Genomic DNA, 21,786 nt, shown 5'->3' on the forward strand with positions numbered 1-21,786 from the left:
TTCCCACTGGTCCTTCCAAAATAGATGGTTTCTAAAGCTATATTCTTCCATACACACGCTTAGCTTTATCCCATGGGTTATTTCTGTACTGGGGACAGTCTGGCCCCTGGATCTTAATGGAACAGGATCATATTTTTACTTTATTTTATTTTTTCTGATATCAAAAACCATCCTTTCTACCCTTCAGTTTCCTCCACTCACAGTTTAAGACAGAACAGAAGGGGAAGAATGCAATTCTGACTTGCAAAGTGCACTAAGTTACACAGAGACAAATAAAAGATTCTTGAAGTTTTCAAGAACTCAAGTCATCCAGGAGTGATCTAAAGAAGTGATAGAAAGAGATTACCTTAATAATCAACTCAAATCAAGAAACATCCAGGAAGGCTTAAGAGTGCATAATGGCTATTTTTTTACTTCATAAAAGAGGCCTTGAGACCAAAAATGAAACTGCAGACCTATTTAAAATCAGCTGGGGAGGAGGGAATAGATGAAACGTTAGATAAAAGTCGTATTTAAGAGAGTGGCCAGCTCTCACCAACGTTAGTTATTCTAAGAGAAAGTCATTATTATTATGTATTACTACTTGATGAGCAACGTGGTGCCTCATCAGAATCAACCCCTCATTATGCTAGTTGCTGTGCAAACACACAGCAGAAGAAAGTTCCTGCCCTAAAGAGTTTACAACCTAATACAAGATGTAACAAATAGAAGAATAAACAATTGGAGGGGATAGTAAGTAGGGCAGATTGAGGTTAATGATAGGAATATGTGGTTACATAGATTAACTGTAAATACAGTAGCAGGTTTTCAATTGATTGTGTGGATATTTAACATATGTATGTATAAAAGCAGGAATACTCATGATATTAGGAGTCCACACAGGCCATCTACCAGTCCATTAGTGAATACAGAAACACATATAATGCACATCCAAATTCAGGACATACTCAACCGTGTGATGTACTTAAAGTAATGTAACAGGACCAGCCTCATGCAATGAGTACACAACATGTTTGCATGTCCAATTTAAGAGCCAGTGGCTGAAAATTTGGGCCAAGGGATTGAACATTGATGAAAGGGTAGCAGGAAAGAAGGCAGAGTGTGGGAAGAGAGGAAATTTTGGAAGATATGTGTACAGTTTCCTTAAAACTATCTGGAAGCCTGGGAGGACGGTGGCTTGGGAAGGCTTTAGGCATAGGTGGTACAGTGAAGCATAGAGGGAGAGACGTGCACACACACTCAGCTTTATGGATAATACCATTATCCTGATAAAATTCCTTTTTCAGTGTAAGAAGAAAACAATTCTCACTGTGACTCTTTACCATTGTCACATGGAAATAGTTGTTTGAATGTTGCTCTCATTCTTCATATGTTTGATTTAACTTGTTAGAATGCAAGTTCTAGAGGGTGAGGACTTTATCTGCAGTTGCATCTGTACCACCCCTTAGCACATTAGCAGCACTGCTGTAATAGGAATAATAATTGCTGTAAAAAGGAATGAGAAATGTAAATGACCTAGTGGCTGATTGTGGAAGCCATTTTACAAGTCTGCAAGTGACATTTGATTAGCAGTCACAGCAAATAGTAAGGAGCAATGCAATCAGATGAAGTACCTAGATCATTAAGTACTTGGGCTAATAGATGGCAAATGCAGATAAGTGTTGAATAATAAGTCTCGCAGTAAAATGCACTAAAAAAAATCCCATTGAATATCTGCTGAATGGTAAAATGATATTGCATGCTGACTAAGAAGGGAGGTGGAAATTAAAGAGCACTTGAAATGGAAAATGGATGGTCCCAGCTGGTTGGTTATAAATTAATACAGTAGTGATCAAATATCTATAATAGTGATGGTGTCAACCTTTTCTGCATTGCTGAATAACATGAGGCCTATTAGGATGTAAAATAACCACCTATGAGAAATGGAGACAGCCCTATTATGTGTAAAAGGCTGGAAAATGCACTAGAACACCACTAGGAAATGGACTAGTTATTTGAATAGATATTTAATATGTATCCAGCCTCTGTGATGTTTTATCCTCAAGAATTTTAAAAGTTAGCTTCAGACATTGAAATGTTTGGGTGGATAGTCAATGATTATCAGGACTTCCTTGGCCTTGGATTGAGGGAACAAATCTTGTGAGAAAAAGTTCTTTGGCACTTAAAGTATTTGTTTGTACATCTTACTTTTGAAAATAAACTGCCTTCGTCATAGTCGTATCTCTTGCAAATCCAGATGAAACTAGGAAGTGTAGAGGTGTGCTCTGATAATTTTTAAAGTTAACCTAGCATTTTCCAACTTCAGAAAATTGATTTTTGTCTTATGTTTTAGGCATAGAATCAGGTTGGTTCTTGCTTTCTAATAATTTCTCTGTTCTCTAATTATTATGGTACATAATCTGCTGCTCTGTACAATGGCCAACATACCATCATCAGTTTGTCATTTGAGAAACAGTGCATAACCCAAACAGAAGAGTCCATGTTCTCAGTGACTTTGGGGCTGAGTCAGGATTGAAATACATTTAATCAATGTCACATGAACGTCTCATAACCCAGAAATCCTAAATACTGAAATCAGATGGTTCACTAATAATACACATACGGTTTTCTTTCCTTCCCAATAACAAGATGCTTGGAGGATCTCAAAATCATTCTGAGATCAGTCATTTACATTGATAAGCAAATGACACATCATTGAAGTTGAAAAGCTACAGTATGTGTGTTGTTTTATTTAAGTGCTAAAAGTGCACAGAGTCTGTGACTCTGAATGAATGTAATCTCTCTTTCTTTCTCTTATGCTGAAAAGTTATGATGGGGGCTTGGCTCTCACTCACACATCTGTGTCCAGACTTCTCTTTTTTAATGTTTCCCTTACTACCAAAGCCGATGACCTGTATTGAGGTAGGAGGTGATCTTTATGGCATTATATAGTTAACAGCAGAGGTTCACTGTGCCTTCTCTCTCTTTCCCTTTCCCTGTCTCACTTAAGGGACTGTTGAATTGCTGGGCAAGCAGCCAGCATGGATCTATGTCTCACGGCATGCAAGCTGTTCCTCGAAGCCTGCTTTCTCCTTATTTACAGTGAATTGAGCTTTGCTTCCAGAACTCCAGAAACCTCTTTGATTGGCAACCTTGGGGGCAAAAACACTTTAGATTAAAAATTGAAGCGATTTAAAAAAATTCTTATAGGACAATGGATTTTTTTCCATTCCAATCTGACATGTTAATATTGCCAACACAATGTGGAGGCCATTCAGAAACCCATGGGTTGCCCTTTATGCATTGCCCCACGGGAGCCAAGATGGAGTTGGGCACGCTGTGCACATGCAAAAATTAAATCTCTTCACAAGCGTTATGGAAAATAGCAGCACTCACACGACGCATTGCTGAATGTATCTCGCAGAGACGGCACAACATGGTTTGCAGTGCCACTGCGGCAGGTACACCATATGAGATGACAGTTGCTGTAGTAAGTGCACAGTTCCCGTGTTAAATAGAGCAAAGCCTCATGTGGTGTCTGCGTAGCATTTCCTCGGAGACAGGCGGGCATACCTCCTCCAGCTTTCCCAGGGAGGTTAAGATTTTGCTTCTCATATTTAAGTGCAGGGGACTGGCCTAGATGATCTCTCAAGGTCCCTTCCAGTCATACAATTCTGTGATGATGTTTTATGTACTTTTCTTTGTCGTGAGTTCACCGTAACTCATGTCCTTTTGCTATCTGACTCTCTTCATTTTTCAGTCTGTAGCCTCCAGAGGTGTGAAATCAGAGACACAAAATAGAAGGTATAGCCCTGAGGGAAAAAGAAAGCGAGAGCAAGGTAGCTTTATGCCTTTGTCAGGGACTGGTGCAGCCCCCAGCGTAAGCAAGAGCAGTTTTGAGGACTGCTTTACTTTATGGCAGCCTTACTACGTGCTGCTTTGCTATGGCACAAAATGCTATGTGCATGCCCCAGATCCACTATCAGCCATGCATAAGGCTGCTTACATCAACCTCATGGTGAGCCTCCCCTCGGGGGATTCTTCTCCAGATATAGTGTCCCCTTTATATTCCCATATATACCATTGGAGCAGCATAGGGTGGCAGAGTGGGGGCCAGACTCAACCCCAAGGTGTTTCCTGACACAAAACAATGTCTCTTTTGTTGGAATAAGTATTTTTCCTTAATTTATTTAAATGCCAGCAATGTATTTTGTTTAAAACTCAAGTTTGCATCAAAAAATCACAGTGGACATAACGCCCTTGTTGTATTAATCAGTACATATTTATCCTCGGATTAACCTGAAATAGCAATTAAATGAAAGGTCGCATTAGAGCAAGTTTAAGGATGGATTGAAAAATAAATAAAGGCTGTTGCATCAGTATTGTAAGTTCTCCTTAGTCGTAGTTATAAACAGGGACTCACCATAAGATTGTTTTCAGGTATATAGAGCAATAATCATAAATGAGTTTACTTAAGCAATAACATGTAAGGTTTAGGGGGGTTCCAGGGCAATGATGATGGACTTGTGTCAGCGTAGAGAGGTGACATCACATCAGCTCCATGTTGTAATGACTAATGCAGTTTCATATACGGGTCATATCAAATAAAATAATGTTCTCTGCTGTTTTTTCAGTAGCCAATCAGTTTCATGAACCAACTCTCACAGTTTCATTTAACTTAAGTTTGTAAACCAAAATAACTAAGATTATGATAATTGGTAATATTTTGGCACTCCTAAAACTTAATGAGTGGAGTATTTTCCATGTTTATAATTTAGACTGGCAACTTTACATCTAAATATTGACATGATTGCATGCATTTGCCTTTCTTCTATAAAGCACTTAGCAAACCTTGACTTCTGAAAGCTGATATCTCTCTGATTTATTTTGACATGATAATGATAGGCATTTCATTTTTCCACTTGCCAGTTTTTGTGTAATTTGACATCTGTACATAATTAAGAACACTCATCTTTGATGGATCAACTATTAGGTGAAATCTGGTAGTCACTAGAGGTCTGATTTGCAGAAAAGCTGTTGCCCACAGTTCAGTCAGTGAGAGCTGTAGGTGCTTAGCACCTTCAAAAATCAACCCATATGTTTCCAATTCACCACTTGTTTGGCAAGCAGTGGGAACTTTGCCTGAGAAAGAAGTCCTGAATAGGTACTATGGGGAAAATCATAGTCCCATAGAAGTCAATAGCAAAACTCCTGGCGACTGCAGTGAAGCCCAGATTTAACTCAATGTGTTCAATGAGTCATGTTTTGATACCCCTTGGTTTACTGTCAAGTGAGGTCTCATTTTGTTGTGTGTATAACCCTGTAAACATATGAATAATCTATAATCATCACTCAGGCTACGATTTAGTCATGGGTATTTTTAGTAAAAGTCATGGACAGGTTACAGGCAATAAACAGAAATTCACACCAGTGACCTGTCCATGACTTTTACTAAAAATACCCATGACTAAATTGTAGCCTGAGTGATGATTATAGATTATTCATATGTTTACAGGGTTATACACACAACAAAATGAGACCTCACTTGACAGTAAACCAAGGGGTAACAAAACATGACACACTGAACATTAATTATGCGGGGGCTACTCTTTGTGGGGCCGCTGCTCTGGGGGGAGGACTAGGGGCTGCTGCTGGGGGGCCAGGGCCAGCAGTACCAGCTGCCAGAGGCCGCCCCAGGACCGCTGAGCAGCGGCCGCCCCGGGACCGCTGAGCAGCGGCCGCCCCGGGACCGCTGAGCAGCGGCCGCCCCGGGACCGCTGGGCAGCGGCCTTTGTAGCTGGCTCCAGGGCCACTCAAGCAGTAGCCAGTGTGGCTGGCTGTGGGGTCGCCCAAGCGGCTGGCTGCAGAGTCACTCCAGCGGTGGCTGGTGTGGCTGTCCCTGTGGCTACCTGAGCAGCTGGGCCACTGCAGCTGCACTGCACTGCAGCTGGGCCCAGAGCCACTGGCCACTGCAGAAGTCATGGAAGTCATGGAAAGTCACAGAATCCATGATTTCCGTGACCTCCGGGACGGACATGGAGCCTTAATTGTCACCCAATGAGATGATATATTGCTACAAATATAGTACAAAAGTCATTTTCACAGCTTTCCTTCAGTTCATACAACACATTTCTATTAATAAAAGATCTCTCTTTCACTAAACATGAAGCAAATGCAGCTGGGTGGCAACCGGGTTGGTACCTGTTAGTAGTACTTTTCACTACAGTTGTACTAGCCAGTATTATTGCTAACTGACTTTGGTTTCAGTGGTAAATAAATTGTTTGATAGGAACACACTGGTTAAAACTCAGTAAATAAAATAAGTATGTGGGTAGTAATATTCCCTCTTAAAAAGAAACCTAAATACAATAGCACTGAAAACACAGGATTTATCTTTCACCATTCCTTTTACCACTTTTTGACCACTGCCTTATCAGTGGACGTAACTGTATCACAATGACTTTTGTAATATCACAAAGGAAATGGAATACTTCCATTAGAACAATGGTGATCCTCCGTCATAGCTCGCTGGTAACTATACTGGAGTAGTAATGCAGTGGAATTTTGGAACACTTCATTCCAAGGAGGTAAAATATAAGCAACATCTCCACAAACGACATGGTGCTGTGCTCTTCCATACAACACATCTCTTGTGAAAACCTGTTTATTTAAAAAAACTTTAGTCATGATTGCAATTAGTCAATATTGCAGTAATCTCCTGTTTTTTAAATGAATCATTCACACACTCCAAACTATATTGCTTTTCATCCAAGGATATCAAAACATGTTAAATTAATTATACCTCACTGTACTCTTCTGAGGTAGGGAAATATTTTAATAACAATTACAGTTGGTGAAATAACTGACCTAAAAATAACCAACAAGGGCTGGGACTAGAGATTAGAAGAACTTCTGACTCCTAGGGTCGCTTTATAACCACGAAATCATACTCAACACCAGACTTGAATCAAACATACAAAAAAAATTGCATTTAGCCTTGCCTCTGTTAATTAATTATTTGTGAACTGACTTTGACTTTTACAAGTTGTTAATTATTCAAAATTGATGTACACGTTATGTGGAAAACATTTCAGACTGGGTCATTTGCAGTGTTCTCAGCTCTGATTATTCTGTGGTACGATAGGTCATCAGAGCCATATGCTTTTCTTTAAGCTGTTCACCTGATTGAATACTTTATAAAGAAGCAGAAGGAAATCAAAGTGACTTTCAAGTTACGTGACCGAGTCTTGTGCAAACCTTCACTCTGATGAATCTGCACAAATATTCCTGAGACTTTTGCTGCCTGTGAATCAAACAACATTGAATGATCATTCACTGAAAACTAACAGAAAGCGTTATGAATACAATCAAAGTGAATTCATGAAGCCAAATTCTCTCCTGGTGTAAGTCAATGCAGCTCCATTTAAGTCAGTAGAGCTATCTTGATTAGACCTTGGGGGGAGGGATAGCTCAGTGGTTTGAGCATTGTCCTGCTAAACCCAGGGTTGTGAGTTCAATCCTTGAGGGGGCCATTTAGGGATCTGGGGCAAAAATTGGGGTTTGGTCCTGCTTTGAGCAGAAGGTTGGACTAGATGACCTCCTGAGGTCCCTTCCAACCCTGATATTCTATGATTCTATATTCTATGACCGGCTGAAGCTTTGGCCCATGACTTTTATGCAAATGAATATTTGAAAATACTTTTTTGCCCAACACCACCCCCTCCACACACCCTCTCATTCACACAACTGTAGAAGATTATTGAAGTTTAAGTTCAGACATCAATACGCTTTTGCATCAAGTACATCAAGTCCTGTCTAGAGCTTATTGTGATTAATAGTGTGACTGTACTATGTGTAGCAGAAAATATTGACAGAAAATGTCAAAACAAAGTTGGGATTTTCAAACTGGATCCTAATCCTTGCCTACTTTTTAGTTATCACAGTTTCATTCCCACGCTATACCACTTAATATATCACATACATCTCAATATTTGGGTAGCAGTAATTCCCGCCTTGTTTGGACATAGATGAAAGAAACTCAAGAGAGTCAATAAATTGATAGATTTGCTGATCCTTTCCATATTCATACCCCTTTCGTTTCCTAGAAAGGACCTCATACAGCTTTAATCACAGTAGAAGTGCATTACATCAAACCAGTAACAACTTTAAGTATGTTAAATGTTCCTTTCCATATGAAAAAAAATCTAGAGTTTACAGTTCTTTTATTCAATATTTGAATTTCTTTTAAAAACACCGTTAATGTGTCTGCTTGAAGTACCTCTTCTATTTTCACTGCACTTATAATTGCATGTGTGAAAAGTAAGTAAAATATCACCTGCTGTAGTTGTGGCTGTTGTCTCTAGGGACCTAATGTTTCAGCGACAAGCTGAGAATTGGGATGATAAGATCAAGGGATTTTATTAATCCCCTTAATAATCCTTCTTAAATGGATTATTTTAAATTACATAGATGTCTGTGAAACCAAGCCATTCTCTGACACCTGCAGGACAGGTAGCCATATGGTACGGTAGCTCAGTTTTCAAATGCTATAAAAAAATCCAGTACTGAAGGAACCACATAGGACATTGATTATTCTACAGTTAATATGCAGCCAAATGAAATGTAATGACATGCAGTGGCCCTTTGTCATGATCCTCAGGTCATTGGAATTCTAGGTATCATGTGGCTTCTGTCAGGAAACTAATTTCCTCTGAGTAGGAATGCTATACACAAGATCTGCCTGTTGCCTCTATGACAATGATGTCCCCGATAAGCCATGCCAAGAAAAATTACCAGAAGCAGATTTCCTCCAGCTATTATTTGTATTTGAAATATTTTTCTTGATTTTTGGACACTAATAATGCTGGAAAACTAATCTGCCCAAGTCTAGCCAGGCAAGGTTTGGCCATAGAAATATAAGATTGATGTGCAGCTATTCTGTTCATCTCCTTAGGAGCATTTTCATATTTACTTACTGAAGACATTGGCCTTGGCATCAGTTTTTCCATGAAAAGTTTAGGTGCTATAAAACAAATTAGATCGAAGATTTTTTTTCTGTTGCTCATGTTAATGAATTCTCTTTTCTCTTTCTTAGAGAGCCGACATAGGGATTTCTGCTTTAACCATTACCCCTGATCGGGAAAATGTGGTAGATTTCACAACCCGTTACATGGACTACTCAGTGGGTGTACTGCTTCGAAAGGCTGAGAAGACAATGGACATGTTTGCCTGCTTGGCACCATTTGACCTCTCCCTGTGGGCCTGCATAGCTGGCACTGTGCTTCTGGTAGGACTACTGGTCTACCTCTTGAACTGGCTCAACCCACCACGCCTGCAGATGGGATCAATGACTTCTACAACACTGTACAACTCCATGTGGTTCGTTTATGGATCCTTTGTGCAGCAAGGTAAGAAGCAAAATTCATCTTTAGTACAGAGGAAAGCATACATGCTACTCCAGCTACCGTGGATTCTTAGGACCCATGCTATACCATGCATCCATGAAGTCTAAGCCTTTGACATGCAGCAGCCTTCTGTATGTGTGGTGAAAAGCTCTGAATTGCTACACACTAGCCTGTTTTACTTTGTATTTGTCTAATTCCAAAAAAGGCAATGTCTGTCACCACAACTCTCAGAGCAGAGTAATTCTAATCTTCTACTAGCAGGTTACTCATAAATAATGTTCATCATAAGCTCTGGTGCCAAATCAGACAGAAAATCTTTGAATTTAGCTTTGGGTCTAAATTTAAAATCTTCACCTGTGCACTAGGGTCCAAGTTCTGTGTCTTCGGCTGACTCATCTCAATATTTCTGTGCCTCTTTCAGTCTCACCAAGGCTTCTCTGATCTTATTGGATACTTTATCTGTCTTCTCTAGCATTCTGATTGACTCAGGTTAGTCCTCAGTGCCATTTATACTCTGTTTCTTCAAACCCATTCCCCTTGGGCAGAAGGTTAGTGAGATATCCCTGAAGAATCGCAGACTGCTGACCCAGACTTAGTAGATAAACTTTGTGCCACTATGTCTTAATATTCTGACACAGAAATTAGAGGTTAACACTACTCCAAACCAGAATCAGAAAAGAAAACCAAATATAGGCTCTGGAGAAAGAAAGTAGAAGATTGAGAAAACTAAAAATAGTTGGACAAGTAGAACAATAGCCTTTAGCATTTGTAAATGCAGTCTTTCATGGGTCAGTACAGGCACCATAGATGCACATATCTGCTAATCCATGGAGCATGTGCTGTATAAACAACCATCACTGCTGAAGTCTCAAAATTCCCACATAGCTCATGGACTTAAACTTGAACCTGTATGAAATTCTATATATAAAGTGCTTTCCATTGACTTTGGTGTTGTGAAATGGAATATTTTAGAAATTGCATTATTAACCCCTTTGGTAGTTGTCCAGATAGTCATGGCGCACGAGATACCCCATGATAAAGAAAGAACCCAGTTTGACTTTCAGATCCCAGCTTGAGTTTGCAGAGTTGACGGTTAAGAAAACCAACTTTTGTTTACTGAGCAAATTTGATAGGGACTCACTGAGACACAAGATCCCCTCTGTCACTTTAAAACGGCCAAGCTCAGCTCTTGACATTGGCACTGAAGTTTTTCCCAAATAATGTGCTGCCCACAGTCCAGACATCAATTGCACCTTTCAGATGGAACCCGTTTTTCAATGGATGGTGTATATCACTTCTGTCAAATCCACAATGCTGTTTTACGTGGGATTATTGCTTGATATTGACCCCACCACCTGTACCCCATCCCTAACATCCTTAATGCCCTGTGATCCCCTAAAGCTGCATATTAAATACTTCAAAGAGGCAAAGTTTGTTTAATTATCCACTTCAAGTTCATGAATTATCTGAATGGTCCACTTTACCCCTTCCACGTAAGTCTCTGTTCCACAGTGTATTGACTTGTTTTAGGTTATAGCTCTTTTTGAGGCCATGACCCTCTGTTGGCAGATAAAAAAAAAATTTCCAGCCACTCTCTTGAGCAATAGTAAACCAATATAAAGGGTCAGGAGGGGAAAAGAACGAGCAGTGGAGAGGAGCATGGAGAATGGAGTGTGAGAGCCACAAATGAACTAGATAGAGACAAAATAGTCCAGATGACAGATGGGCACAGTTGTTGGAAAGAGTGAAGAAAGGACGCTTCCTCAGGAGATTCACAAGCGCCGCTTTTGCTGATAGGATGAGGAGTGTGAGGAGTTACTCAGTACAAATAAAAGCCATGGGAGGGACATGATGGCTGATAGCACAAAAACTACAGTGGGAGGCAAGCAGAGGAAGTCCACAAGCTTGGAAAGCTGAGAGAGGCTTTTACTTGAAAAGAGAGAGAGCTTACCCCACCATGTGGATTTTCAGCACACACTTCTCACAATCCTCTGTGAGAAGTGTGAATGTTCCTTTTGTTTCTGTTGCATGTGTAGAGTCAAGGAAGACGTGTCTCCTTCAAATAGCAGGTGGAAGGACACTCCTTAATTTGGTAGAAGAGAAAAAGACATGAATTTAATAGGGTTGATACAAAATATATGAAGTTTACATACATACAGTTTACATACATACAGCTTTAATCATGAAAGCTCAGAGGGCCTCAGGATTCCAGTGCAATAGCAAAAGAGATTCATTTATAATGTCATCCAATATTTCACATTCAATTTGTATGTAACAAAAACTGTATTAGCTGAAGTTCTATTGTTTACCAACCCTAGTGAATACAGGAAAAAATGAAAGTAATTTCCATTGACAGATTAACTGGCTATAGTGGTAGGTTTGCTTTCTGCATTCACTTGTCATCTGCTTTTCATGCAGCAAAGAAGTTGCAGGATTTATTTGTTTTAGAATACCAAATCTGTTGCTGTTAATTGTGATTGACACATCTTAACCAAGGTAGCAAGGGAAATTTTAAATACTGTCGTGTTCACTTAAGAAGTCCCTTTGGCTGCTGATTTAAAACATGACAAGGTACTCACTTCTATTATCAAAACATACAGCCACAAATATTTTTATGTCCTTCACTGAAAGAAACAAAGCTGCACGATCTGAAGACTGCTAGGGCTTTGGTAGCACTGTATTTTTTGCCTAGGCCTACCAAACATGTCCTGGCTTCTTTTTTCATGTTTTCTGTAAAATAAAGATACTTGAGCACAGAGGCTGATTCCAGGCTTAACCACATGTTTAAATAAAAAACAGGCCTTTAGAATAACAATATATGTTATGCTTTAACAAACTGTGTACTCTATTTAGATTAGAACAGAAGGAACTGCTTTTACCAGTTAATTCTAAACTAACTAAAACCTGTGCCGTTTATACAATAGCTAAGGTCTGTTGTGATAATTTGTATTTTATGTTCAGTTTGGCTTCTTGATGTGCTTTTCAAATCCTGTTTGTAAGTTTTAACCTTTGCACTTTCACAAGCTCAAAAACACGGGCGAAAATAAACGTGTTATTACCCTACACGAGAGTCAAATGGACAAGTCTGATGGTTGAACTGTGACTGTGAATTAATTTAATCTTTAGCAACAAAAGTTTAGTTTTTTAAGTGTTTCCTGACAGGCAGACAGTGAAGCAAAATGTGCAACTCTATTCACTTTTAATGAGTTACACAAGTGTAGCTGAGGGCATAATTCAGCATACAGGACATTTATTGTTGGTCATGATGCACGAGATGACACAGAAAGAACCCAGTTTGACTTTCAGATCCCAGCTTGAGTTTGCAGAGTTCTCAGTTAAGAAAAACAACTCTTGTTTACGGAGCAAATTTGATTGGCCTCATTGAGACACAAGATCCCCTCTGTCACCTTAACCATTCAAGCTCAGCTCTTGACGTTGGCCTTTAAGTTTTTCCCAAGTAATGTGCTGCCCACAGCCCAGGCATGAACTGCACCTTTTGGATGGAATCTGTTTTTCAATAGATGGTGTGTATCCCTTCCATCAAATCCACAATGCTGTTTTTACAGTCTCTTTCCAGAGTAGAAATGTGGTTTAACAGGAAGACCTAATTCCTTTCTGTGTCGTGTTCTAACACCTCCATCTTTTGTGGGCTAATGACGATAAACAGCTTGTGAGTAGGCTTCTGGGCTTATGAAACATGTTATGCTGTGCCCTGTTTGTTGAAAGAAACCGTAAATGGAAGCTAAATGGTTCCAGGAGTGGATGGACAATGCACCTATTCTACCAGGAATAGAGAGGTGTCTAGTACAGTAAGTCAAAAAGCAGAAAACTCCTATGATGTGGATTATGAGGCTGCTATATTGGTTTTGTCTCTTGCTCATTTCTCCTGAACCCCTGACAGAAAGAGCCACAAAGATTAAAACAAAAACAAAAACCAGTAGAAGTTGAGTCAAAATCTTTCGAACTCATCTATGCATGAGAGGCATCATTGGTGAGTTCGTTTGGTTTAAAACCCGAACCATTCACTCAACACTGATGCAGACCATTTGTATGTTTCCAGTTACTGAACAGCAAATGTGTGTCCAGTTTATTAAAATACCTTACCTTACTACTACATGTATCCATTGTACTTGATGTCTAATAAAACTCATTTCCTTACCACAGTATAATGTGGTGTGTCAAAGGGAGAAGTAATTTAGTACACTTGGCCAACTAGTGGCATGGGTTGAGTTACACTAAAAATAAATGCTGATCGGCTCATAGCTTTGTGCAATTCAGCCAGGCATGAAAATTTGTAACACAACCTTTCTCTCTGTAAGCACTTTATTACCATGTGGATTTGCCTTACACAGCATGGCCTGACTAAAAATGGAGTAAATTAATCGATTCAGATTGCGGAGAATTTGAAATGTACGTTGAAGTTTAGCTTCATGATTTTTGAACTTATTCTTTTTGACTTACTCATATTCAAGGGAAACTACCAAGTTGCAGAGGACTCACATTATCTGTCACAAAACCTAATACGAATGGAAATATTTTCATGGGTTAGTGTTTAATTCAGTAAAAACAGGTGTTTTTAGTTGCTGTTGTGGGTTGTTTTGAGTGTGTGTTCACAATTTTCTCTGTAGCACTGGAAACCTATTTCAGGAGTTACAGAGCTCAGGGAACATGACATAAAAGCATGGCCCTAACCCTGGCCTCTCTACTACTGGACCATTTGCCTCTTCCTTCTCTCGCCACATTTTCTTTCACTATCTCCCCACTCCTCACATTTTCCCTTCCATGCTGGTACGCCCCCGCTCTGGACTCCCATTTGGTGCTCCCTATTTCTGCCACCTTCACCTTTGTTATCCCTTCTACCCCTATTTTTGCTGAGAGGTGCACAGCTCACCCTGTAGCCAAGACATAAGTGTTAAAAATATCTAAAAAAAATCTTAATGCTACTGCTTATAACAGTGTTATGAATAAATGATTTGAAAGCTTCACTCATTTGCTGTGTTTATGGCTTTTAGTTCTGATTAGATTAGAACTCTAGTCACAATTGGAGCTTTCTGACTGGCTGTCAGGGATGTCAGTAATGATCAATTATGTTTCTAATGCCCTCTAAATGAGCAAATCTTACTGTTTTCCCTATTTAAATTCCATTTTATAAGATCAATAAGACTCCAAGCACTGGCATTTCTAGGCGATTATAGCACTTCTTGGAGGGTTAAAGCCACACAGCCTTCAGTCGTGTCTCTTTTATTAACATCCAAGGTGTGCTATAATCTTCTACAAATGCACTGCCTGAAGTGTACTGTTGCTTAATAAATTACTCTGTCATACTTATCTTCCTCCTGGCATATCCCTAGTAGCAGGAAACCATTACCTGTGACGTTCTTTTCTTTTGATATTTTCTCTTAATTAACTGGACACCAACCTCTATCGATTCAACATTTAGAGCAAAACTCTGTCAGTAAAACTGTTTTGAACAAAAGTAGCACTATTGAAATGCTATGTGTTGTTAATTATTATTGTTATGGCTGTTCAAATTTATGCCAGGTCTTCAGCATAGATTGAAATTCTTCTGTAATAACTGACTCATTGTGACGGGGCTGGGACTCACCCCCTCAGCGCTGCCCCCAAGTCCACACTCGTCCCCTTCCGGGGGGCGGGGGGGTTAACAGCAGTCTTTCCAGTTCACTCCTGCCGCAGTGGCCAACCACAACCCCTCGAGTCTAGCTTCTCTGTTCAAGGGCCGGTTGCAATCTGTCACGGCCAGGTGCTGTACAAGGAGAAGGGGGGAACCCAGGCCCGCCCACAACTCTGGGTCCCGACCCAGGGACCCTGTAGTGGCAGCCTCCCTGCCCTCCTTCTCTCCCCTTGTCTAACTGTCCCTGGGCCACTTCCCCTCTGGCCCTTCGCACCCTCTAGGCCCTTTCTGTCAGGACCCGCAGTCTGGCAGGTATTGGGCCGGAGCCCTTCTATGCTCCCCCAAGCCTGCCCAGCACTGCTCTGTCCTCGGTGCCTGTCTCCTACTCAGGAGACAGGCCTTCCCCCATGAGGATCTGGGACAGACTGCCTGCTCCCTTCCTGGGCAGCCTTTATATAGGGCCTAGCCTAGCCCTGATTGGCTGGCTGGAATACTGGCCCTGATTGGCTCCCAGTAGGCCTTTTCCTGACTGGCTGCCCCTCTACACAGCCACTCTGGCCTACTCTAGCCCTATCTCTCATAGGGGTGGGGCAGTTGCCTCACCACACTCATCTGTAGGCTAAGAGCATAAGAGGAATAAACATATTGGCACCGAAGCTGTGCAGTCAAGAACCAAGCATGGTACTCACAAAATAAAAGTCTCATGGCATATTGGCAGGTAAATCAAACTCCATTCTTTCCTGATGCCTTTGAAGGTGGAACTAAAAGATATACTGACTACTGTCATCAAGCTACTCTATCTCCTGGGCACATTACCTACAAACAAATCCATGTCATTATCTCAGTTGTCTTCATTCTACTAACAGTTAATCTACCAATTTATTTTTCTGTTATTATTAAACCTATAAATGTGTCCATGTATATGTGTGTGTATTCAGTAGAGCTGTTACTTTAAAAGAGTCCTTTTAACCTCCTGATGCTGTCACCCAGTTTTTCCAGACGCCCCTCACTGTGGTCCAGACCTGTTAACCACTTAATAAATTATGGGCCAAATTCCAAATAAATTGGTGTCTGTGTGTTGCATTTATCAAACACGTACAGAATGTTTGGTACATTTATGCATTTGCAAATATTTCACAAGTACATTTTGTCACCTCCGCTTGAAAATCTAGTCCTAGGTCATAGTCACAGTGTTTACGGTATGTTCAGAGTTGTGTTTGTTAGTCATTTAAAATCACTAGCATTAAAATGCTAGTGGATTTGCTTGAAGTTACCCCCATATTGAAGGTAAGTGCCACGCAGTCCTGGCAGGAGCCTGAACTGATGGGTTACTACCTAGCTTTTCAAGTGATGGCGCTGTATTAATGGGACAGTATATTTAGACACAGTGCATCTGAGATACTTGTTATGAGGAGATAAAGGATGAATGAATCTGTGAAAGCCCAGAGAACATCCTCCTTCCCCAGGGACTAGCTCCTATCCGTATTAACTGACTGTGAGAAGATGATGTTGCCCTTGATATAGTACAAATGTTGATTGGGGTCTAGTGAGGCAAAGGAGAAAGTATAATTGAATGCCTGGGAATCCATCCATAAGAGAAAAGAAAACTCTCTCCCTCTCTTCCACCCAAAAAAAAATTTTCTAAGTTAATTATTTTTTATGGAGCAGTTTTTAAATTTCAAGAATTTTTCATAAACCTGTATAACATATATGACTTACAGGAGGGATACATTTGAATCAGAACAAGTAATTAGCTTTCACTTTACTTTCCAGATTGCAGAGCATATATAGTACATATCTAATTGATGAAACAAAAAGGAATAACTTGGCCAGGAAACAGACATTTTCTTCCATGAAAAAGCAATCTAACTTACACATACACCTGGGAAAGCTTAGAAGATGTTCAGTAATTGCAGTGGTTAAACTTGCAGACCTGGCCTTAGTCACTTGTTCTGCTGTTAGAGTTTCCTGAACTGCAATCTACACTGCAAATATGGGAATTTCAGAGTTTAGAAGGCTATTTTTTTTGGTTAGCTTTTCAATCTGTCTTCTACATCCACAGTTATTAAACATCCTGGTCTTCTGTTTGGATGGCAGAAATCTAATCCACAAATTGATCCAACCTTTTCACTAGAGGATATGGTAGGTGCCAGATGAGCATGAGTTTAGATGGAAACTCTTGGTAGATTTCCATTCCTTTCAGTACTGCAGGGAGTCCCTCCTCCATGGCAGGAGCGCCACACTGGTAACCACCCACATCACTTTTCTTCATAACACCAGCTGGTATTTTGGTACCAGGAAAGATTGCCTGAAGAGTCTAAAAACAGGAAAGGCTCAGAGGTTTTTCAGGCTGCCAACAACATATTATCCCATCTTCAGCTGCTGAGTTTTATTCCCAGACCCTCTTCCAATATTAAAATGCATTTAACAGGAGCAAGCCAAAAATCACTTTACAAAGGAAGCAGATCAAGACACAGGATGAGACTTTTGAACATGCTGGCCAGCCTGTTGCTGAGTGCTTAGACTGAGGTCCCTTGCCCAGTGGAACCCTCAGAGCTGTTTTCTTTCTGTCTCTCAGTTTGAGATCAGTAGGATTATCTTCACTACAGCAGAATCCCAGCATAGGAGCTGCAGCAGCTAAATTTACATTCTTTGGGGATGAAAGGGAAGGAATCACAGATTTGGGCTTCATCCTTTAAGGGCTTTTAAAGTTATTAAAGTGGTGTTGGGCTAAAAATTCATGAAATCTTCTTGTGACGCACCAACTGAGATGAATGTATATGTGTTGGTCTTAACCAAGATTCTCCTTCTCTGTCAGCTGTGTCGGGCAAAGGTAACAGAGAAGATGGCAGATAGCAAAGCTTCTGCACACAGGCTGCTAATGAGCAATGATAATAGATCCACATAGTTGAGTGGGATCATCAGGTTTTCATGTCTAGAAATAGCAGCTGGCAGAATTTTTTAAGTATAAATATATGTTTAATTTATTGCAGTAGCTCCTTTTTCTCCTACTTCTCTGCAGAAGTAAACATCCATTGGCCAGTTAAGTCAGCTTTAAGGCTGATTTGCACTTCTGAAGACTCTGACCCACTGATTTCAATAGAGTAATTGCTCTTTCACACCAAGAATCAGGCCATTTAAAAGTGTGACCTGGTAGTAGTGTATTAAATAAATAAACTGCATTACAGTAATATTCAAGTCTACCCTTAAAAGGCTAAAAGCTTTCTCTGTGTGCTGTGAAAAATCACTGCATTACTTTAGGACATCTAGGTTTTGGTGAGCTTTTCAATAACATTATTGGACACATTTAAGATGGAATTTCAGTCTAAACTTCCAAATGTATTTATTGTTGTCACTTAATAACAACTCCTACATTAGCGAGGGGTGAACTCCACAAGATTAGGAGTTGAATTCAGACAAACACTCCAAAGTTTGGAGCCTTATTAGAGTGCTTGAATCTGCAAGATTGAGCTATTATATATGAGGTATTTATGGTGCCTCTACCACCATAGTATTAAGGTGTCAGTGTCTGGTGCTGGTAGGGTGACCAGATGTCCCGATTTTATAGGGACAGTCCTGATTTTGGAGGCTTTTTTCTTATATAGCACCTATTACCCCTCACCCCTGTCCCGATTTTTTAGACTTGCTATTTGGTCACCCTAGGTGCTGGAAATAGGGAAATAATCCTAAAGACAGGTTTCTCTTAAGGTTTCTAGTGTTTCTTAGTGGGTTGGAAATGGCACAAGTAACTGTTCTTTCTGAATTTCATCATTTCATGTTCCATTCCCACCCAGAATTTGGAAGCACGAGATGAATGCAAATGAAAAGTAATGAGGAGAAAAGAAAAATGATCTCTCAATGTTCAGAAAAGCTTTGGTCAGTATTCGGAGAGGGTGAAGTTTTGGTGGAAAAAGCAGGGTTTTTTTTTCCCCTCTACCAGTTTGTTCATTCCTGCCCTTCCTAATATTGTCATTGGATTGTCGTTTAGTTTCCTTGGTGTTCTGTTAGCTCAGTCTGGGCCAAAAGGGAGTCTTCCCTCCTAATAGCAGAGTGTTCATAATGCACTCCCCCTCTGGGTTGACACACAGAACCAGCAGTGCTTTAATATCTCATTAATGACATTAAATTGAGCAATGTTAAATATATGTACATATGACCCATTGTCAGTTAACAGCACAATTCCTGTTACTACTTCCTGAAGAGAGTACATACAATATCCTGCAACACCCTGTTGACAGGGTACCAATGTCTCAGCTGTAGATGATGAGGCTTCTTGCTCTGTTATGTATTTGTGCAGTAGAGACTAATTATCGTTGCATTTTCAAAGGTGTTGAGCATTTGTAGCTCCCATTAACTTCAGTGGGGTTCGTGGGTACTCAGCACTTCTGGAAATCTGGCTATGTGTGAGTTTTTGCAGCACCGGATGCCATAGTCTATAAAATAATAACTAACAAATGCAAATCTCGTGGATTTACAGTTGTTAAAACACTCTGTTAACATGTGCATACAGTGGGGTATAATGCAAATCAATGGGCCTGATTTTGATCTCATTCTAGTCAGAATTGGATCCACTGTGTGGGGACACTAGCACAAATACAGAAATTCTCCAGGTGTCAGATAGAGACTATACCTCAAAACAGTGTGTTTGTACATCTGCAGACATAGGGTCCCATAGTGGAGTTTTGAATGTGAAATTATTGCACTGAGATGTGTAAAGGTAGTGACCGACAGTAGGATTATATGCTCGGACATGTTTAAAAAAAAATATCATGACTGACCATATTCTAGAATTATTTATGATTATATAAGCCAATTAGATGGCGTTTGGTAATCCAATGATTTAATTAAAAAAGTGTGTTACTAGGATATTTAAGAATGGACTTCATCAACTTTAACTCTAGGCTAACAGTACTTTTTGTTGAAATGTAAACAAGAGATGGGCCCCAAGATTCATTTTAGAGAGACTGGACAACTGCAAAATTTGGATTAGAGTTCAGAGTCCAAACACTTCAGAACTTGAGGGTGTTTTGATTATAACAATGGTTCTCAACCAGGGTTACTTGTATGCTTGGGGGTACACAGAGGTCTTCCAAGGGAGTACATCAGCTCATCTAGATATTTGCCTAGTTTTACAACAGGCTACCTAAAAGCACTAACAAAGTCAATACAAACTAAAATTTTATACAAACGATGACTTGTTTGTGCTGCTCTATATACTATACACTGAAAGGTACGTACAATATTTATATTCCAATCCATTTATTTTATAATTATATGGTAAAATCAGAAAGTAAGGAATCTTTCAGTAATAGCGTGCTGTGACACTTTTTTGTATTTTTATGTCTGATTTTATAAGCAAGTACTTTTTAAGTGAGGTGAAACTTGGGGGTATACAAAACAAATCAGGCTCCTGAAAGGGATACAGTAGTCTGGAAAAGGTTGAGAGCCACTGGATTATTATATACATTATCATTATCAGCAAAAGATACATTTTGAAATATAACTGTCTAAATCCATATTTCAGCACCTGGATACAAGTGGCCTGGTTTCCACAGATGCTGAACAATCACCATTGCCATTAACTTAAAGGAGACTTACTTAAATTTGGATACAAATGTGATAAATGAGGCAGGTAGGGAGGATCTCCCTTTTATGGACATCCAGCCAGTTAGTAGCTATAGAATCCTCCTCAGCAGCTGTACCCTAATTGCCTTAACTGTAAAGGGTTAAGAGAAGCTTAACCTGAGTTGGCACCTGACCAGGGGAACCCAGAGAGAGGCTGTACCCTTTCAAAGTGGAAAAACTGCTGGGGGTGGGGGGTTCTTCCTCTCTTGAGCTGGAGAGAGGGGAAAGCAGCAACAAGCTGCAAGCTTTAAGCCAGGTGTGGGAAATCAGCATCATACCTAGAAACTCCTCATTTGGAACTCCAGATATGTAAGTAGCACAGGAAAAGTTAAGACCGATTTGATTAGGAACCTTTTTGGTTGTTTTGGTTTGTGGATTCCTCTGTGCTAACCCCAGGTGCTTTTGTTTTGTCTATAACCTTTAAGCTGAACCTCAAGAAAGTTATTTTTGGTGTTTAATCCCTAAAGCCTGAGTTTTCAGATGTTTTTCTTTTTAAATAAAATTTACCTTTTTTTAAAGAATCCTTTTGATTCCAAAGTCCTTAGACAAGGAGTTTCTGTGCTCACATTGCTAAGGCAACTGGTTGGTATTTTATTCTCAAGCCTCTCCAGGAAAGGGGGTGAAGAGGCTTGAGGGGATATTTTGGGGAGATCAGGATTCCAAGTGACCCTTCCCTGAATATATGTGAAAATCACTTGGTGGTGGCAGCAATATCTGTCCAAGGCAGAAGACTGCCTTGGAAGAGTTTTAACCTAAGCTGGTAGAAAATAAGTTTAGGGGGACTTTCATGCTGATCCCCACATCTGTACCCCAGAGTTCAGATTTTGGGGGGGGTATACCCTGACAAGAAGTAACTAACATTAGGCACCTAAATCTGAAAACTTTCTGTACAGTCATTACTCTTCTTTTTTGACAGCAGAGGACATTGAAAAGCACTTCTATAATCCATTTTCTAACAACTTTCCAACTACAATTTTAGAAGCACAGTAAGATCTATCTATCTTTCTATCTGCCTGCAATTACAGCACCAGTCACTTTTGTGTCTAGGCACTAAATTATTACACATTATTTGTAATATACTTATTCATCTATAATGTATTGCATTTTTCATGAGAAAACTTAGCAGATTTTGCAAACTCTGTAGGA

General features: G+C 39.9%; 1 protein-coding gene across 2 annotated transcripts in view; it reads left to right on the forward strand.

The window, feature by feature from the left end:
* GRID2 (glutamate ionotropic receptor delta type subunit 2) overlaps positions 1-21,786 on the forward strand; it is a 1,048,711-nt gene that overhangs the window by 858,037 nt on the left and 168,888 nt on the right. For both annotated transcript variants that reach the window (XM_084626026.1, XM_084626027.1), the window contains one exon: positions 9,074-9,386. In XM_084626026.1, coding sequence (XP_084482152.1) covers positions 9,074-9,386 — 313 coding nt within the window. The remainder of the gene's footprint in view (positions 1-9,073; positions 9,387-21,786) is intronic.

This window comes from Lepidochelys olivacea (assembly GCF_965140295.1).
Source record: "Lepidochelys olivacea isolate rLepOli2 genome assembly, chromosome: 4".
Classification (NCBI taxonomy): Eukaryota; Metazoa; Chordata; order Testudines; family Cheloniidae; genus Lepidochelys; species Lepidochelys olivacea.